At 42.2% G+C, this 20,963-nt stretch overlaps 1 protein-coding gene across 3 annotated transcripts in view; it reads left to right on the top strand.

The window, feature by feature from the left end:
- LOC145861075 (uncharacterized) overlaps positions 1-14,461 on the top strand; it is a 71,989-nt gene extending 57,528 nt beyond the window's left edge. For 2 of the 3 annotated variants that reach the window (XM_082962503.1, XM_082962502.1), the window contains 7 exons: positions 9,993-10,037; positions 10,173-10,226; positions 10,635-10,901; positions 11,615-11,647; positions 11,775-11,804; positions 12,037-12,171; positions 14,329-14,461. In XM_082962503.1, the coding sequence (XP_082818629.1) occupies positions 10,016-10,037; positions 10,173-10,226; positions 10,635-10,901; positions 11,615-11,647; positions 11,775-11,804; positions 12,037-12,171; positions 14,329-14,384 (597 nt within the window). In that variant the 5' untranslated portion in view covers positions 9,993-10,015 and the 3' untranslated portion in view covers positions 14,385-14,461. Of the gene's footprint in view, positions 1-2,608; positions 4,955-9,992; positions 10,038-10,172; positions 10,227-10,634; positions 10,902-11,614; positions 11,648-11,774; positions 11,805-12,036; positions 12,172-14,328 lie in introns of those variants that run through there. The other variant, XM_082962504.1, reaches the window with a different exon arrangement.
- Positions 14,462-20,963: the final 6,502 nt, after the last annotated feature.

Below are 20,963 nucleotides of genomic sequence, written 5' to 3'. Positions count from 1 at the left end.
CACAGTCCTGTCCGGCCCATCCCGGCTCCCCGCACCAAGCCGGTGGTGCGTGTCCCCAGTCCAGTCCGGCCCGTGCTCCCCGCACCAGGTTGGTGGTGCGTGTCCCCAGGCCAGTCCGGCCCGTCCCTGCTCTCCGCACCAGGTTGGTGGTGCGTGTCCCCGGTCCTGTCCGGCCCGTCCCTGTTCCCCGCACCAGGCCCACGGCGCGTGTCCACAGTCCGGCACGGCCTGTGTCCGGTCCACCGGTGACCAGTCCTGTTCCGGTCGGCGGCTCCGCTCCGGAGCCTGAGCATGCCGCTCCACCGTGGTCCAGTCTGGGCCAGAGGGGTAGGGCTAGGGTGGAGGCAGGGGGAGAAACACGCCCGGGGCCAGAGCCTCCACCGAGGGTGAGGCGCCCACCTGGGTCCCCCCCCTAATAGACTTTAGGTTGGTGCGCCGGGAGTACGCACCGTTGGAGGGGGGGTACTGTCACGCCCTGACCAGGTGAACTCTTCTATTTTGGTCAGGGTGTGGCATTTCTATAGTTTATTTTCTATGTTTTTGGTATAGCCTTGCTTTGGGGCGTATTTCTATGTTGGATTCTGTAGATTCCCAATCAGTGACAGCTGTCGCTAGTTGCCTCTGATTGGGGAATCATATTTAAGTTCCTTTTCCCCCCACGATGTTTGTGGGTTGTTGTCTCTTTTTGTTGGAGCAGTAGCGATACGTTTATTCTCTGTTTTGACCGTGTTATTTCAGTCTGTAATAAATAACATGAGTTCGCTCCCAGCTGCGCCTTGGTCCACTTCTTCCTTCCTGCACGACGATCGTTACACATGTTGACACTGTAGAATTTGATTGATTGATACCAGCAAGTACTTGGCCTACCTTGATAAAACATTTTGAAAATAATTAGACAATCAGTTGAGCTGAGCTCAACTGTGGGTTGTTCTGGTGAATCTCACCAAAGAAATCATCAGAGCGAGTTTAACAGCAGCCCTCTGGCTCAGTATGTGTAGCCCATGTATCTGATAATGTCTGGACCAAAAGAGTATAACACGTTGCCACCGTAGCATTTGATTTATACCAGGAAGTATTTGGCCTCTTGATAAAAAAATATAAGAATTAGCCAAATCAGCGTTGAGCTGAGCTCAACTGTGGGTTGTCTTGGTGCAGCAAAATACCCCCCAAGGTAGGCGAGTTTGGATGTGGCTTCAGACCAATCAAATCACTTCCTAAGCAAAACAATTTTTGGGAAAAACATGTCTGTTCCTTGTCTGCTTATGTTGATGTCCGGGAGTAGCTAGCTTTCTAAATCAGCCCTTTCCTAAGCCATAGATGGAGACGGGGATTTGGACTTGTGGTTTTGACTTAATTCTCTGTACAGGCCAATGATTATGGTGATTCTTATCTAACCATGAATGAAAATGTTGTGCCACTGGCCTGAAATGATTAAAGGTCAAGATGTAGCCTAGTAGGCTCACGTTAACTAGGTAGCTAACTAACTTAGCTGGTTCACTGTTGCCCATGCCAGGAAGATAGGCTAGCAAGTATTTTAGCTAGGTAGCCTATGACAACAAAAACTAAATGTAATGTATGACAGAGCCATAGACCGGTTTTGCCAGTATGAAAGAGAGGAGGATGACATTGGCATTCAATTAGTCTACAAGTAGGGTGAGTCAATGTTCTGCACAAACAATTGTCAAAGACTCCAATCACCCAAGTCATGTACTGTTCTCTCTGCTACCTCATGGCAAGCGGTACCGGAGCACCAAGTTTAGGTCCAAAAGGCTCCATAACAGCTTCTACCACAAGCTGTAAGACTGCTGAACAGTTAATCAAATGGCTACCCGGACTATTTGCATTCAACCCCTCCCCCCCCCATTTTTTTTACTAACCTGTACCCCCGCACATTGACCCCCTGTAAATAACCTCGTTATTTTATTGTCTTACTTTTTTTTACTTTAATAAATATTTTCTTAAAACTGTATTGTTGGTTAAGGGCTTGTAATTAAGGATTTCACTAAGGTCTACACCTGTTGTATTCAGTGCATGTGACAAATAACATTTTCTTTGATCTCACTTTTAAAGTTTCAAAACATCAATATTTGGCGGCTGAAACTATGATTTGGGTGTCTGCCCAGCTGGGGCCTGTTCCGCTGGGGCCAGTCGGGAATGGAGTCCAGAAAAACAGGCAAAGGTCAAAACCGGGAGGACTAGTAAAAGAGAATAGAAAAACACGCTGGTTGACTTGAACAAACAAGACGAACCTGCACAGAGAGACAGGAAACACAGGGATAAATACACTGGGGAAAATAAGCGACACCTGGAGGGGGTGGAGACAAGGACATGTGAAACAGATCAGTGCGTGACAATAACTTATGATAATTGACAATGGCACATATGTTAGTATTTGTTAACCTCTGTAATTGTTATAAAAATGGTTTACTTAAACCTTAATATTCCTTTGTTTCCTCACATCGGAACAGTCTTCAGATCCAAAAAACTATAGGCCACATCTACAACATATATATATATATATATATATTTTTTTTAAAGAACAGTACTAATGACACCTACTGTAGGCCAATATCCAACTATACAAACCGAGCTTGCTCTGGGTCCTCCTGCCTGGCGCGACTCTATATTTGAGAGAAATACAGGTTAGAAGGAGACAGAGGGAAAGACAGAGACAGGGGAGGTGGATACCTTGTCATGAGAGGAAGAGATTCAAGTTCTTCAGTGTCCACATTACTAAGGACCTATAAATGGTCCAAATACACCAAAGACAATGGTGAAGAGGGCATAACAACGCCTCTTCCCCCTGAAAAAACGTACGGCCCAGTACCTCACTGGGGCAGAGCTCCCTGCCATCCAGGACCTCTATAATAGGTGGTGACAGAGGAAAGCCCATAAAATTGTCAGAGACTCCAGTCACCCAAGTTATAGACTGTTTTCTCTGCTACCGCACAGCAAGCAGTACCGGAGCGCCAAGTCTAGGACCAAAAGGCTCCTCAACAGCTTCTACCCCCAAGTCATAAGGCTGCTGAACAATTCATAAAATCGCCACCGGATAATTTACATTGACCCCCCCCTCATGTTTCATTTCTAAATGTCTGCGCAAGAGTGAAGGTTTCCCGCGAGAGAGTAACGGTTAATGTGATTGGATGTTCATTATTTGACTAGGTTACCTGTGTTTGACATTGTGTTGTTATTTCGCTGAACACTAGATGGTTTCATTTTATTTTTGAAGGTGAAACCAGGTACTCGGGCGAGAAAAAAAACATCACCCAAATGTATAGCCCAGTTTTATTAACAGATGTGATTGTACTGCTATTCTTTTGTGATGTGCTGTGTAAATAAACACATGCTTAGACTGCGATCCCAGTTCTTTGCTGTTTATTCTGACAATAGACAAGGAACGAGTACATAAGATGAGAAGCACTTGCACCAGGATATTGACGGCTGTAGAATCCTTTGCATGTAAATAGAAGACTGGGCTTTTTATAATTAAATATGTCAAAAATAGGAAGGAATACAGATTATGCATGAACTAACAATAGACAAGGAAAGAACTTGAATTCATTTTGACATTATGACAGTCTTTGATGGTTTGTAGTTTGCTAAGTAAACCCTCTTGACACTCCAGATCGCTGTCTGAGCAGAATGTATAAACTCAAACATGTGGTCCCCGTATACAGTATTTTACTCCGGAGGCCTCTTCCTGGTCCACCTCTGCAGAACACTAATCACTAACATCAATTAACCTCACCAGACATGCAATTACAGTACAATGCAAATATTATCCATGGTAAAAACACAACGTCATATTTAACTTAATATGTTCAAATAAAGCATATCCAGCCCTCCTCACAGGAAACCCCTACAGAGAGAATGTGTTAGAGAGAGAGAGGGGTGAAATGGAACATTTCCCAGTTATGCTCATAGGTTGTGGTAAGGATTTGGTGGGGGCACAAAACATTTCTCAGAAACAGTCTTCAGTTCTGTCTTGTTTCATTTGTTGCTCCTTTTTCTCCTTTTTTCATTTTTAATGTACTTCACAAATGGAAGCAGAGAATGTGTGGCAATTCTACTCTGTAAGTATGTGACAATTGTCTGTGGTCATGTCTATTGTTATCATCCCAACCCAGAAAATATACAGCTAATTTTGCAACGTGACAAACATTTGCAGTTTTATAGATTCTCATGCTATTCTACAAAGTATATTGTCGTGTTTGGGGCCCCCCAGAGCCAGCTCTTTATTTTGACCACACTTTATTTTGACTTAATGCTGTTTTTTTTAGTACACACATTGAAATCAAAGAGTGAAATATGTTTGCTGCATGGTCCTTGTGTACATGCTGTGACCAGCAGGTGGTGGAGGTGATCTTGAAGCGAGTTCTGCTCCGCTCAGCACAGCTTGACTCGAGTCATTCCACATTGGTAGGCTAATTAAACTTTGTGGAAAATAAAGAAAATAGCCCACATAATAACAATATTCTACTACAAATTCATAAAAATATAGGACTAATAAAAGTGACATTAATATAGGCTATAATAATTACTTGATAACACATTCGTTATAGCCTTCTGAAACAAAATAGCCTATTAAATACTCCAAGTCTGTTATAACGGCAACCAGAATAATATTCTGTGTGTTGCACATTACAGCACCGACCCTTTTCCCTCCTTATCGACAATAAACTAAGTCTGGAGGATTTGTCCTTCAGTTTAAACTCCAAGTACTCGTTCTCATTCCGTTAATTTTCCACAGGTCTTTTATGAAGGCGGGTTGTTGAGGGCGGAATCAGTTTATCAAGAGACGCACTTCCGCACTTTCATTCATTCATGAACTTCTCTGAGTGGAAGGCAGTATACGCGTAGAGCGAGCAAGTTGAATGCAAGTTGCCGTAGTCTGCATTTCAGAGACCCAAAGGCATTCCAGACGAGTTCAACCAACACACATTGAATTTACGTGAGTTTAGTATTTCATTTGGTTCATTGAATGTCCTACATTCTCATCGAAATGTATCTAGTTGTTCTGTTAATTGTGTCCCTTCAACATTGAAAAGTATTTTGCCTTTCGCATGTTGAATTGTCATGTCGAATTCGTTCTTATCGCGCAGTTGATGTATTTTCTGATGATACAGATAAAGTATAGGGCAGGCCGGGGCCGTCTCCAAAGTTCCATAGCATTCGGGACTCAGTCCTGAAGAACAGGGGCTGAGGGGTTTGTCGTTCTGAGAAAAAAAAGCCTTTTTCTAAAATGATTTTACACGACTGGAGAGGTTACAATATTTTTTTATATCACACAAATGATCAAAATGACAAGCCTACATTTGCATACCGAGATCAAGACAATGAACGACCCATGACTTAAAGGCCACCAATAGCATATTCCAATGAAATGTGGATACAATGATTTTAGGCCTGTGGAAATTAAATTATCATCTACAATTTTTCCAGTTGCACTCACCTATTCAAACCAAATTTTCCCGCAGTTGTATTTTGAAGTATTTTGAAAAACCTTTTAGCTACTGCCTGCTATTCATTGTCAGCCACAATCAACAGTCAGCTGTTTTATATTTGCCTACCGATTGCCGAACTGCTGGATTCCCGACTAGACTAGGCATATGCGCTCATAATATGACAACACAATCTACAGCAATTTTTTAAATAGGCTATTGGTCCTCTGTGGCTAAATTATACTGGTGTAGCATTTTCAAGGATTTGGCATATGTATTTCAATCTATCTGCAGCACTTCCTGCACCCCTTCCTGCAGCGCTTCCACGCATGGTGCTCTCCCCATTGCCAAATAAATGAATCAACACTTCTTATTTTTAATTGAATCGATTGTGGTCAGTAACCGCATATGGGGTTATAGTGTAGGTAGGCCTACTGTTACAATACTATTTAAAACGATCTATCACCAAGTAGACTAGCCTACAATTACGAGAATAAACTCTGTAAATCAATGAAGTCAATAGTGTTTTCAGCTATATTGTTATTGAAGGACCTTTTTAAAACAATACATGAATATGTCAAGTGACTTGAATAGCCTATGTGAAAAGTGTACAAATGTGTATTCGCATCAGTAGGCTAAGTGACTGAAATGCATCAGGATTGTTCAGGAAAACATTAGGGAAGCTCATCAGGTAGGCTATAGGCCTAATCTGTGTGTGTGTAGATAAAATCTGCATTGCTTTCAATTGCTAGACTAATGATCATGAGCGCTCACCTCAATTTAACTAACATTTCTCAGCCTAATTGTAACCAAATATCCAAACGGAGATTCACTGAAAACAAAAATCTGACATTGATTGATTTATCAAGATGAGTTCCCATGCTTGTCTCAAAGCAGCGAAATAATACTGTCCCAATCAAAACGATGCTGGAATGATCAATTGACCACCCATGGCAGTTACTTCATATGTATTATATCCAGTGGTATAGTGCCATTATTATAATGTAGCCTACGGGAGCACCATTTTATTATTATTATTATTAAGCCTTCGTTTCTGAATGAAAGTTGGTACCGACATGAAGCCTATTGTATAAAATAATTGTATAATACACTTACATTTTTTAATTCGTAAAACACCAAATTAGGCCTACCACCTTATTATAAAGTAGGCCATCATCATACATGAAAACATTTTCTTCATAATGCATTTAATACAAGGCTCCACGTGTACATTACACCATTTCTTTCATAATGCATTTTATACAAGGCTATGTCGAACTTTATGAGGGTTGTCAGATAGGACCCAAAAAGATATACATACAGTATATATATATTTTGTGTTAACAATGAAGGTATTCAATTGGGGAATGGAGATACAGTTGTATGATTGGAAATGATCATGCACACACAAACACTAACACACATATACACACACTCACTTTGTTTGTACTGTTATAGCCAACTCTTTTGTATTCATTATTTATAATAAAATATTCTAGTTGTCATGTATTCATTATCTTTAACTGGTTAAATGTTTGTAGTTCTCTACTTGATTTAGCTTTGGTATATTTGACAGTTTTATATATATTCTGTATTTCCACTGAAGAAAGTAATAGTTCACTACTGTAAATAAATGGACACTACCTGTTATAAAACGAAAATTGCAATGTGTAAATAGATGGTGAGAAATGCTCAGTCTGAAGCCATTCGGCTATAGGTTTCACAGCCCTATAATAATGATACAAGTTATATCACCTTTAAAAAAGGGTTTATTTACAACCTCTGGGGTATAAGATGTTAGGCAAAGTGGTATAGGAGAATCTGACATAACTTGAGTTCAGCCTTTGCCAATGAGAACCAACAGGGGCCTATAGCTTCGTACTTCATGACTGGGAAAGGCCTCGATTCTAGCCCGTAGAAAATCCTACATCCCTCTCATTAGATCAGAACGGGATGGATCAAATCAAATCAAAGTTTATTTGTCACGTGCGCCGAATACAACAAGTGTAGACCTTACAGTGAAATGCTTAATTACAGGCTCTAACCAATAGTGCAAAAAAAAAGGTATTAGGTGAACAATAGGTAGGTAAAGAAATAAAACAACAGTAAAAAGACAGGCTATATACAGTAGCGAGGCTATACAAGTATCGAGGCACCGGTAAGTAGCGAGGCTATAAAAGTACAGACACCGGTTAGTCAGGCTGATTGAGGAAGTATGTACATGAATGTATAGTTAAAGTGATTATGCATATATGATAAACAGAGAGTAGCAGCAGCGTAAAAAGAGGGGTTGGGGGTGGGGGGGCACACAATGCAAATAGTCCGGGTAGCCATTTGATTTTCTGTTCAGGAGTCTTATGGCTTGGGGATAAAAACTGTTGAGAAGCCTTTTTGTCCTAGACTTTGGCACTTCCGTACCGCTTGCCATGCGGAAGTAGACTAGTGAATCATATTAGTGGTTTGCATCCTAAAAAAAAGCATAGCTGTGTTTTTCTGCGTAACACACATTATTTGTCTACCAATATGATGCGGATCATTGTCAGGTTATTAGATATATAAGCTTCAGTAACAACAGAACAACATGGTTGTAAGAACACTTTAAAACAGGTCATTTATAAATGTGTAGAATGTGTTTGTTTTGGTTCCACACTGGTAAGTTAACTGATGTAAATTAGACAGTCACAGAGGATTTCCTTCTGAATAACTGGCCTGGGCATAACACTTTCCATTCAGCTTGAGGTAACTCTGATGTAAGGCCTGATCACGCTTGTATTGGGTACTTCTAGCTGTCACGCCCGTTGTTGCTTATCCGTTGTTCACTAGATATAATGTAATTGCAACCAAAACAATGTTGAAACCCAGAATGATTCTCACCACTGGTTCACATAACTAGACATGAGCTGGACGTGATCCTAACGCTGCCACCAATGTAGTGGAAGAAAGTGAAAGATGCAACAGCGACTCTAACCAGGGCTCATACGTGGCAAAGTGAACTCTTAACGGTCGTTGCCATGAAAGCCTAGTAGTCCTCTGGGCAGAGGCAGTAGGTCTACAATGCTGGCATATGCCTTGTTACAACAGCCTAAGTATATAACCTGATTGACACGACCGTAATAACCATCATGAAACGGCCATGGAAGTGCCATAAGTGTAAGCCAACATAATTCATTATTTTACATTAACATGTCTAACTACATTGATATGGCTTAATAGATCATAGTCCAGACTCGTTATAATTGCAAATACCAGGCAGTTGCAACAGGGACATTTAAACCAAACATATTATTTTTTGCAGGTCTTCTGTTTCCCCATATTTATTGATAAATTCATTTACCGTCATGCAAATGTATCCCCATTCACCAATGAAATACCTTCATTGATACCTTAAAAATAACATACAAATACAGGTTTACACTCCAGTCTGGAAACCCTCATAAAATCGGACATAGCAACAGTATCCCAAAATATTAAGCGAAAACAAGCAGAGAAAACAGCATTGGCATTAATAAAAATAAAACCTGTAAGGCTATTATTATATTATATTTAATTCGTTGACAACCTGTTTGATTAACAATATTGGGTTGTTAACATGTGGAATACAAAAAAGGCAGTGTACAACACCATTGCCCAAAATGCTTTGCTCCAATACGTTTCAAAAGATTGTTCCGAAGTTTGCCCACAAAAAAAAGGTATTTTCCTATGAATGAAGTCGCACAAAAAATGTATTTTCACACAAATTAAGCCACACAAAAATGCACGAAATCTGCTGAAATACTATTTATGCATATGTAACAGCGTAGGTTCCGTCCCTCTCTTCGCCCCAACCTGGGCTCGAACCAGGGACCCTTGCACACATCAACAACCGACACCCACGAAGCATCGTTACCCATCGCGCCACAAAAGCCGCGGCCCTTACAACACAACGACGTCACTGATTGAAACGCTATTAGCGCGCACCACCGCTAACTAACTAGCCATTTCACATTGGTTACACTTATTTTCACGACTTGAGTGTGCTATTGTGTTACACCAAAACATAGACGAAATGTCACATACATGCTTGTCTGAAGGTTCATATTACAATACGGAAGAGAAGAATAGATCTGCAATATTGAACTGAGGTTGGTTGTTGCGTTTTTTAATTGTCTCAATAAGACTAACCAGGATAAATGAAGGCCTATTATTAACATTTTATAAAACTGAGCTTTAGGGTAGGTGAGGTACAGCGGAGGGATCATGAAACCATGGGGCTAAAATAGATATCTCTGAGGTTGGTTGATGTCCCACACACACACACAGACTCAGAACCCTTCTAAAACAGACCCCTGGGGATGATCAGTCCAGTGGGGACTAGACTATAGCCTACTAGAATATGATATATCCATCTTCATGACTGGGGGAATCATTGTTGTGTTGTCAAAATATTTGTAACGCCACACCCCTAGATCCACCTGCTCAGTACTCGAGGACATTAGAATGATGAATGGTAGCAAAGGTTTACATAATGTTTAGACTAAATGTTTTAATTTTTAATTTTTTAATTTGCAGATACTCCACAGAAACATCCAAACATGAATGGATCGATACTTCCAAGTAAGTCAACAATGCATTTTGAGTTTTAGTCATATATAGATTACTGTAAGTGAGAAACCGTTAACAAGACCATGAGTGGGTGTTTGTACTGTAGTGACATCCACATGCATGAGCCCTTGTTTTTTTTTCTTACAGTCTTCCTGGCTCTATGTCTGGCTGGCTGGGCTGTATCTGGCACTTCTTTTGAAGGTGAGCTGTTCTCATGCCTGCCATGCATGTGTTCATTATAGTGTCAAAAACGAAATGAATACTGTACTTTTATACACTGTAAATAAGCCACTTCTCCCCGACATTTAGGTTTTTCAAACCTTGTCACAGTTTCACAGATTTACACAAAGTATTGGTGCTGAAACAGGGATCAGTCAGTGAATGTTTCGAAGTGAAATATGAAAGTGGTGACAACTTGATCTCACCATTCAATCTGGGCATTTTAATTCCATAATTCCATAAAATGATTCCTATATTAAAGCACAGTGAGTATGTATAGTAGTGTTTTGACCCAGACTGATCTAAAACTAAGTGTAGTAACTTTGATATTTAATATTGTCTGGGGTCTCTGTTTAACTAGCTCTCTTCCTGTTGTATTCTCTCTTGCAGCTCAGAAGACCTCCCCTGTCTGTTACCTCTGTAACGATACTCAATGCCAAAATATTGAGTCTGTTTATGACCATTTCACGGATAATTTGACTCTGTGGTCACGAGGTGAAATGGCTCCCCTGCCTCCCTGCCCCACCACCCCCCCCCCACCATCTGGAAAATGCTTGTTGTGTGTTGAGAGCCAGAAGGTCTACGCGGTGTGTGACTCAGAGATCATCAAGCCAGTCTTTGAGGGGCAAGGCAGCTCCATGCCTGTCATCGAAGCCAGTGAGTTTCTGTGAGGGCCCATGACAGTACAACCTGGGGAAGAGGATAGTCAATAGAGGGAACAAACAAAGCAGATTTCAGCAAAATGTTCATAGGCGTCAATTATTAATGCTAAGGGGCTTTTGGAAGTTGTAGTTTATTATAGAGCATGGCGTGACGCTTTACAGCAATGTCTCAAACCAGTCACTGCTATGAGCATTTCCCAGCTTATCCAGCTCTCTGTTGTTGTATGGAATCATTCCTGTACTGTCATTACAGATTGTTCCAGCATTGTTTCAGCTAACCATTCCTGTACTGCTATTACAGATTGTTTCAGCTAACCATTCCTGTACTGCTATTACAGATTGTTTCAGCTAACCATTCCTGTACTGCTATTACAGATTGTTTCAGCTAACCATTCCTGTACTGCTATTACAGATTGTTTCAGCTAACCATTCCTGTACTGCTATTACAGGTTGTTTCAGCTAACCATTCCTGTACTGCTATTACAGATTGTTTCAGCTAACCATTCCTGTACTGTTATTACAGATTGTTTCAGCTAACCATTCCTGTACTGCTATTACAGATTGTTTCAGCTAACCATTCCTGTACTGCTATTACAGATTGTTTCAGCTAACCATTCCTGTACTGCTATTACAGATTGTTTCAGCTAACCATTCCTGTACTGCTATTACAGATTGTTTCAGCTAACCATTCCTGTACTGCTATTACAGGTTGCACCGGCATTGTTTCAACTGTCCAGACGGGTGAGTTCCATTCAATATTCAAACTGTATTTCAAACAAAACATATCTTGTGGTAATTTTACATTAGAAGAGCAAATTGCATAACAGATCAGCAGTCTGGGTATTCTAAATGTGTTTGTCTTCAACAGGTGGACCTGGAGGTTTTGCTGGGAGTCCTGGTGAGTGCCGAAACCCACCGAACACCAATGCTCAGCTCAAGATCGTGTGCACCGAGAATAAAGAGACAAACTGAGTTCTTGCTCGTGTGTGAGAGACACTTCGTTGTTGTTCATGGAGGAAATTCCAAAAGTCTGATCTGAAGATAGTAATAGTGTTAAACAGTGTTAGATGATGATCATTTGTTTTCTTTGTCCTTTAACTGCTCCCCCTGTCCTCTTCTCCCACACACAGATCCAAATCCCCCCACAATGACCCCTGATGGCACTGGCAGGTTATCCAAGGAAAAAATAATCGCTATTGTGTTAATCCCAATGGCCTTCTTCGTCATCATCCTCATCGTTGTTTTGCGCAGAAGGACCAGTTCAAGTGAGCAAGGGGGGGGGGGGGGGATACAGAGTTTACTGGCTAAACATGTCCCTTTCCATAGGAGAATACAGGTGGTTTAATGTATATTTTTCTGCCATTTATACAGTCACTTAGCTGGCTTTTATACAGTCACTTAGCCTGGGCACCTGCCTGTTTGTTGCCTTCTGCTTCTAAGCTGTGCTGTGTGAAATATACAGTGCCTTCGTAAAGTATTCAGACCCCTTGACTTTTTCCGCATTTAGTTACGTTAGTGTTATTATAAAATGGATTACATAAAAAAATAATCAGCAATCTATAAACAATACACCATAATAATGAAGCAAAAACAGGTTATAATTGTTTTGCAAGTTAAACATTTTAAACAGAAATACCTTATATAAATAAGTATTCAGACCCTTTATGAGCCTCGAAATGCAGCTCAGATCCATCCTGTTTCCATTGATCATCCTTGGAGATGTTTCTACAACTTGATTGGAGTCCACTTGTGGTAAATTCAATTGTTTGGACATGATTTGGAAAGGCACACACCTGTCTATATAAGGTCCCACAGTTGACAGTGCATGTCTGTACAAAAACCAAGCCATGAGGTCGAAGGAATTATCCGTAGAGCTCCGAGACAGGATTGTGTCGAGGCACAGATATGGGGAAGGGTACCAAAATATTTCTGCAGCATTGAAGGTCCCCGAGAACACAGTGGCCTCCATCATTCTTAAATGGAAGAAGTTTGGAACCACCAAGACTCTTCTTAGATCTGGCCCCCTGGCCAAACTGAGCAATCAGGGGAGAAGGCCCTTGCTCAGGGAGGTGTCCAAGAACCCGATGGCCACTCTGACAGAGCTCTAGAGTTCCTCTGTGGAAATGGGAGACACTTCCAGAAGGACAGCCATCACTGCAGCACTCCACCAAACAGGCTTTTATGTTAAACTGGCCAGACGGAAGCCTCTCCTCAGTAAAAGGCACATGACAGCCCGCTTGGAGTTTGCCAAAAGGCACCTAAAGACTCTCAATGTCAGGCATGCTCCCGCTCTTCCCCCCTGGCACACGAGGGCGCCATGCTTCCCAGCATTACGCACTCATGCCACAATCATTATGCACACCTGCCTTCCCCCGTCACGCGCATCAGCGATTATTGGACTCACCTGGACTCAATCACCTCTGTCATTACCTCCCCTATATCTGGCTGTTCCCCCGCTTCAGCATTGATTGTCATATGTCCTTGTATACCCGTGTGCTGACGCTGTTCCTGTCTTGTTCCATGTCTGTTCCGATTAAATGTTTGACTAACCGTACCTGCTTCTCTACTCCAGTGTCGGTTCTTACACTCAGACCATGAGAAACAAGATTCTCTGGTCTGATGAAACCAAGATTGAACTCTTTAGCCTGAATGCCAAGCATCACGTCTGGAGGAAACCTGTTACCATCCCTACGGTGAAGCGTGGTGGCAGCAGCATGCTGTGGGGATGTTTTTCAGCGGCAGGGACTGGGAGACTAGTTAGGATCGAGGCAAAGATGAACAGAGCAAAGTACAGAGAGATCCTTGATGAAAACCTGCTCCAGAGCGCTCAGGACCTCAGACTGGGGCGAAGGTTCACCTTCCAACAGGACAACGACCCTAAGCACACAGCCAAGACAATGCAGGAGTGGCTTTGAGACAAGTCTCTGAATGTTCTTGAGTGTCCCAACCAGAGCCCAGACTTATACCCGATCTAACAGCTCTGGAGAGACCTGAAAATAGCTGTGCAGCCACGCTCCCCATCCAACCTGAGAGAGCTTGAGAGGATCTGCAGAGAATAATGGAAGAGACTCCTCAAATACATGTGTGCCAAGCTTGTAGCGTCATACCCAAGAAGACTCTATGCTGTAATTGCTGCCAAACATGCTTCAACAAAGTACTGAGTAAAGGGTATGAATACTTACGTAAATGTTATATATATATATATTTTAAATAAATTAGCAAAAGTCTCTAAAAACCTGTTTTTGCTTAGTCGGTATTGTGTGTAGATTGATGAGAGAAATTCTGTAACGTAACAAAATGTGGAAAAAGTCAAGGGGTCTGAACACTTTCCGAAGGCACTGTACAGTATATTATCATTGAAGTGCTCTCTTTTGGCAGATGTATTTGAGTGGTCTTTTTTTTTTTTGCGCTTGTCTTCACAGGTGTTGTCTGGTGTCCACTTCAGAAGTCCACTCAGAGCAACACTAGACCCAGTTAAAGTTATTAAAGAAAAAGGAATCTCATCATATGTGCTCTTCCCTTGTCTAATGTCAGAATAAACACCAAAGAACTGGGTTCACTGGCTGGGCATGTGTTTATTTACACAACACAAAAGAATAGCTGTACAATCTGTTAATAAAACTGGTGAGGTCATACCCAGACCTACAAAGAGGAAAGGGACAGGAGAGGGAACAGGTTTAGAGTACCACTCCTATTGACCAAAATCCATAATCTGGACACAAATTGATAGAAAGTTTTTAAATTTATAATCTGGTATTCTGTTTCAGGTTGTTCCCACAGCGGTCTCTCAGCCAAGCATAGAGCAACGGAACAGGGGAATTTACATATCAGCTCAATTACACCACCAAACCTAGTCACAGAAATGTCTTTGTTTCAAGTGGTCACCATGGAGATGTACAGTGAATATCAAAACAGAACCTCCCTGACACCAGAATGATATGATGCCTTATTGTGTTCACAGTCTGGAATAAATATGTGGACTGCTTAGGTAAAATAATCTACAACACAACTGATTCAACAAATCAAACAAATGTTAAATGGTCTTCAATCTTGACCATTATTAGTTTGAAGCAGTGTTTTACCAAGGAGCTGGACTGGAACAAAAGTGTCCTGCCGTGCTATAGATAACAATGTGATGAAGATACTGCACAACAGTAATCAGAAACATTACCCTCAACACCATAAAGAATGGAATACAATGAGCAGATACATTATGATTAAGAAAAACAGCTCCAGAGTCTCCACCCAGAAAAAAAACCCATCAGCTTCCCCATGATGGGCTAAGGCAGGCTCCACTGTACATCTCACAGACTCACCCCACCCACCCTCTGTCAGCTCTGACAACACAAATATATCAAGAGCATAACCACCCATCTGTGGCAGACTATCACAAAGGTGTGATGCTATTATGTATCTAAATATGCCTCATACTCAGTTTTCCTCTGGTTGCATTACCGCTCCACCAACTATTCTGTTAAACAATCTGTGTAGGAGGAGAATACTGTTGCTCCCTCTCCTTCCAACCAAGGTGCAGACAGAGAAGAGCAACCCCCCCACCCCTCTTCTCAGCAGTCACTCACGCCACACTCAGCCCCTGAATGTGTATCCTACGAGGAGGGTTAATAAACCTCAAGAGAATGATTAAATAAGCAGCAATGCAACTGTACTAGTTTACTACTACATATTAAGAGGAGCATCTTCAAGCATGTCAAAACAAATAAGCTCTGACAACACAAATATGTCAAAGGCAAAACCATCCTGTGTGTCACGTAAACATTCCTGACACTCCATTAACCAAACAAAATAAACAGTTTTTCTCTGGTTACGTTACAACTCCACCTCCAGCTAGGTAGTTAAACAATCTGTGTAGGAAAAGGAGAATACTGCTGCTGCCTCTCCTTCCAACCAAGGTGCAGAAAGAGAAGAGCACCACCCCTCTTCTCAGCAGTCACATCACACTCTCAGCCTCCCGCTTCCACACACACACACACACACACACACACACACACACACCTCACACAATATGATATACCAGAATAGTTAAATAGAAGGTTCTGGATCACAACGCTGTCCCTCTCTGACACCAGTCTGAAACATGGCACCTCACAGTACCTACAGACTGAGCTAAATGCATATGAAATACTACATTTACATTTTAGTCATTTAGCAGACATTCTTATTCAGAGTGACTTACAGTAGTGAATGCATACATTTCATACATTTTTGTTATTTCTCCATACTGGTCCCCTGTGGGAATCAAACCCACAACCCTGGCATTGCAAACACCATGCTCTACCAACTGAGCCACACGGGACCACACTACTAAGGAAGAATAAACACACTTCACAACTATAATCTAAAACAGAGCTCTCCAAACCTGTTCCTGGAGAGCTACCCTCCTGTAGATTTTCACTCCAACCCCAGTTGTAATTAACCTGATTCGGTTCATCAAGCAGCTAATTATTAGAATCAGGTGTGCTAGATTAGAGTTAGAGTGAAAACCTACAGGAATGTAGCTCTCCTGTACAGGGTTGAAGAGCCCTGGTTGAAAACATTAGACTCACAACTTTCACATTGCCAGAGACTTTGGAAACAGTGAGCAGATAGCTGTGGATAATATACTTAGTTGAGCTACCAGAGCAAATAAACAGCAAATAAACAGGTGTGGACTATAAGGAGGGTTGGGGGTACAGAAATGTGGTTGTTATTCAGCAGGTTACCATGGACACGGAGGGGAGAGAAGACAAAGAATGCAAAAACAAAAAACTTGATTGACAATGACTCACCGTCACATTACGTTACCTCTGACATTTACTGTTTTAGCTGTACTCCTTTCCAAGTTGTTTGGCTCACTGGGGAAGGTAAACTATAGTGACCTCAGGACTTCAGTGTGCTCGGAAAGTATTCAGATCCCTTCACTTTTTCCACATTTAGTTATTTTACAGCCTTATTCTAAAATAGATTTTTTTTTTTTTTGGCCCCATCATCAATCTACACACAATACCCCATAATGACAAAGCAAAAACAGGTTTTTATAATTTTTTAGCAAATATCTTAACAATAAGAAACTAAAATATCACATTTACATAAGTATTCAGACCTTTTACTCAGTACTTTGTTGAAGCACCTTTGGCAGCAATTACAGCCTCGAGTCTTCTTGGGTATGATGCTACAAGATTGGCACACCTTATGGGGAGTTTCTCCCATTCTTCTCTGCAGATCCTCTCAAGCTCTGTCAGGTTGGATGCGTTGTCTTGGCTATGTGTTTAGGGTTGTTGTCCTGTTGGAAGGTGAACCTTCGCCCCCAGTCTGAGGTCCTGCGCGCTCTGGAGCAGGTTTTCATCAAGGATCTCTTTGTACTTTGCTCCGTTCATCTTTCCCTCAATCCTGACTAGTCTCCCAGTCACCTGCCGCTGAAAAACAACCCCACAGCATGATGCTGTCAGCACCATGCTTCACTGTAGGGATGGTGCAAGGTGTCCTCTAGACGTGACGCTTGGCATTGAGGCCAAAAAAGTTCAATCTTGATTTCTTCGGACCAGAGAATCTTTTAGGGGACTTTTCGCAAACTTCAAGCGGGTTGTCATGTGCCTCTTACTGAGGAGTGGCTTCAGTCTGGCCACTCTACCATAAAGGCCTGATTGGTGGAGTGCTGCAGAGATGGGTGTCCTTCTGGAAGGTTCTCCCATCTCCACAGAGGAACTCTGGAGCTCTGTCAGAGGGACCATCGGTTTCTTGGTCACTTCCCTGGCCAAGGCCCTTCTCCCCCGATTGCTCAGTTTACCCGGGCGGCCAGCTCTTGGAAGAGTCTTAGTGATTTCAAACTTCTTCCATTTAAGAATGATGGAGGCCACTGTGTTTTTGGCGACCTTCAATGCTGCCAACATTTTTTGGTACCCTACGCCAGATCTCTGCCTCAGGCCCGGCGGCAGGATTAACTCGGCAAGGGGGCATCGGAAATGACTAAGGGGGCACAACAATTTTCGCTTGCTGATAACACGGGATGGATAATAATCGATAGTACAATTACACACAATATATTTGCAGCCACACACGGCTGTCTTGCCGCAAGAATACAGTTTACTCACCGCTTTACAAACATTGACAATTCATAACCGGCTCAAGGAATTGCAAGTTATGACAACGCTAACGTTACACAGCTACATGCACAATACCCATCAATGCAATGCAAAAAAGTTGCTAATTACCGTAATAACACTTCCCCATGCCAATACAATGTATTTCCAATTGCAGAGAGCAAGCAATAATGTACAATGCACTAGCACGACTTATCGGTACATTGCAGCTTGGACTCAGCTACCAAGATGTCTTCCCACAAGACTGCCGTACTACGCTGCGTATGATAACAGAGAAATTAGTATTCCATAGCAACGAGTTGTTTATGGCAACACTAAAGCTACATCGTTATTCAACCATTGGTCAAGGTCTGCCCACCCTCATCCATGTAATGCAAAGCACCTCTTCTACCATATAAAACAGCATTAAAAACAATTAGATTATATTATATACCAAACATTTCCAATCACATCACAGAAATCAAGCAATAGACTTGGCAGCAATGCCAATAAAGAAAATCAGGTCTATTCCTATTTCTGACATTTGCCACGCATTTCCAAAATCTTGCAAATAAGAAAAGAATATAAGCCCAGCCAGGCTGCCTGTTCTTACACAGATTCAAAAGAGTTGCAACTGCCTTGATGCTGTGTTGAACCTCAGCAGTCTCTCGTTCCACTCCCCACGGAATTTGCTTGTAAGATCCCTCTCAAACACCAGTTGAATCAGCTGTGCTTTCCTCCTGTGCAACATGCTCCTCACTGAATACGTGTTTTAATGTTGAAAGAGTTCTTGCAAGTTGCCGTGGATGCTCCAAATGTTAATCACAGCTTCAATGCCATCGTCACAGTAGGCATTGCTGTTAGAGGCCCGGAGTATCTATACAAAGTGCTCTGCGTAAGCCATTTGTCTTCTCCAGATTGGGCGATTTCAGTCTGTAGAAACTGGCGTGCGACAGTAAACTCAGTTTCCACAAAATCTCGTGAGATCAAGTCCAGCAGTGGTTTCACCTTTTCCACATCCATAAAAGTTTCACAGTGTATTACGTTCGTCGTAAACATTGGACCAAGGTGCAGCGTGGTAGGCGAACATTTTACTTTTATTTAAAATGAACACCGACAAAACAACAAAATACAAAACAAACGTAAAGTTCAGCAGGCTACACAGCAACTATGCAAAAACAAGATCCCACAAACTAAGGTGGGAAAAAGGCTGCCTAAGTATGATCCCCAATCAGAGACAATGATAGACAGCTGCCTCTGATTTGGAACCATACCCGGCCAACAAAAAACTAGAAAAACTAGAATACCCACCCAAATCACACCCTGACCTAACCAAATAGAGAAATGAAAAGGCTCTCTAAGGTCAGGGTGTGACAGTACCCCCCCAAAGGTGCGGACTCCGGCCTCAAAACCTGAGTCTATAGGGGAGGGACCAGGTGGGCATTTAGCCCCGGTGGCGGCTCCGGTGCGGGACGTAGAACCCGCTCCGCTCGCGGATCCGCCATCTTCGGTGGCGACTCTGTTGCGTGGACCGCCGCCAGAGGCTCCGTGCCGTGGACCGCCGCCAGAGGCTCCGGGCCGTGGACCGCCTCAGGAGGCTCTCCGAGCCGTGGACCGCCTCAGGAGGCTCTCCGGGCCGTGGACCGCCTCAGGAGGCTCTCCGGGCCGTGGACCGCCTCAGGAGGCTCTCCGGGCCGTGGACCGCCTCAGGAGGCTCTCCGGACCGTGGACCGCCTCAGGAGGCTCCGGACCGTAAGCCGTCTCCGGAGGTTCCGGACCGTTCAGCCGTCTCAGGAGGTTCCGGACTGTCACCAAACTCAGATTTACTAACAGAAAAATTGGATTACCTTTGCTGTTCTTCGTCAGAATGCAATCCCAGGACTTCTACTTCAACAACAAATGTTGTTTTGGTTCGAAATAATCCATAGTTATATCCAAATAGCTCCGTTTTGTTCGTGCATTCAAATCAATATCCGAAGGGTGACGTGCCGGCGCATTTCGTGACAAAAAATGTCAAAATATTCCATTACCGTACTTCGAAACATGTCAAATGCTGTTTAAAATACATTTTTATGCTATTTTACTCGTATTGACTGTATGTTTTGTTTATTCCATGTGTAACTCTCTGTTGTTGTATGTGTCGAATTGCTGTGCTTTATCTTGGCCAGGTCGCAGTTGAAAAGGAGAACTTGTTCTCAACTAGCCTACCTGGTTAAATAAAGGTGAAATAAAATAATTACATGATGCCTTATTGTATTCACAGTCTGGAATAAATATATGGACTGCTTAGGTAAACAATCTATAACACAACTGATTCAACCAAATGTTAATGTTCTTCAATCTAGACCATGATTAGTTTGAAGCAGTGTTTTACCAAGGAGCTGGACTGGAACAAAAGTGTCCTGCCGTGCTATAGATAACAATGTGATGAAGATACTGCACAACAGTAATCAGAAACATTACCCTCAACACCATAAAGAATGGAATACAATGAGCAGATACATTATGATTAAGAAAAACAGCTCCAGAGTCTCCACCCAGAAAAAAAAAACATCAGCTTCCCCATGATGGGCTAAGGCAGGCTCCACTGTACATCTCACAGACTCACCCCACCCACCCTCTGTCAGCTCTGACAACACACATATATATATATATCAAGAGAATAACCACCCGTCTGTGGCAGACTATCAAAGAAATGAGCAGGGCAGAGTTGATAAGATGACCTTGGGAAAGGAACAGGAGAAGAGGCCTCCTTAAGTTAGGGAGAGAAACAACGGCCTGGGAACAGTTAGGCTGGCAAAAGATAAGCACAAAAAAAAAGAAAAAAAAAGAATGTATGAAATGAAATGTATGCATTCACTACTGTAAGTCGCTCTGGATAAGAGCGTCTGCTAAATTACTAAAATTTAAATGTAAAAATGTATCACAAAGGTGTGATGCTATTATGTATCTAAATATGCCTCATACTCAGTTTTCCTCTG

The sequence above is a fragment of the Salmo salar genome, chromosome 16 (assembly GCF_965601325.2).
Source record: "Salmo salar chromosome 16, fSalSal1, whole genome shotgun sequence".
In the NCBI taxonomy this organism is placed as follows: Eukaryota; Metazoa; Chordata; class Actinopteri; order Salmoniformes; family Salmonidae; genus Salmo; species Salmo salar.
This window is presented reverse-complemented; position numbering and strand designations above follow the sequence as displayed.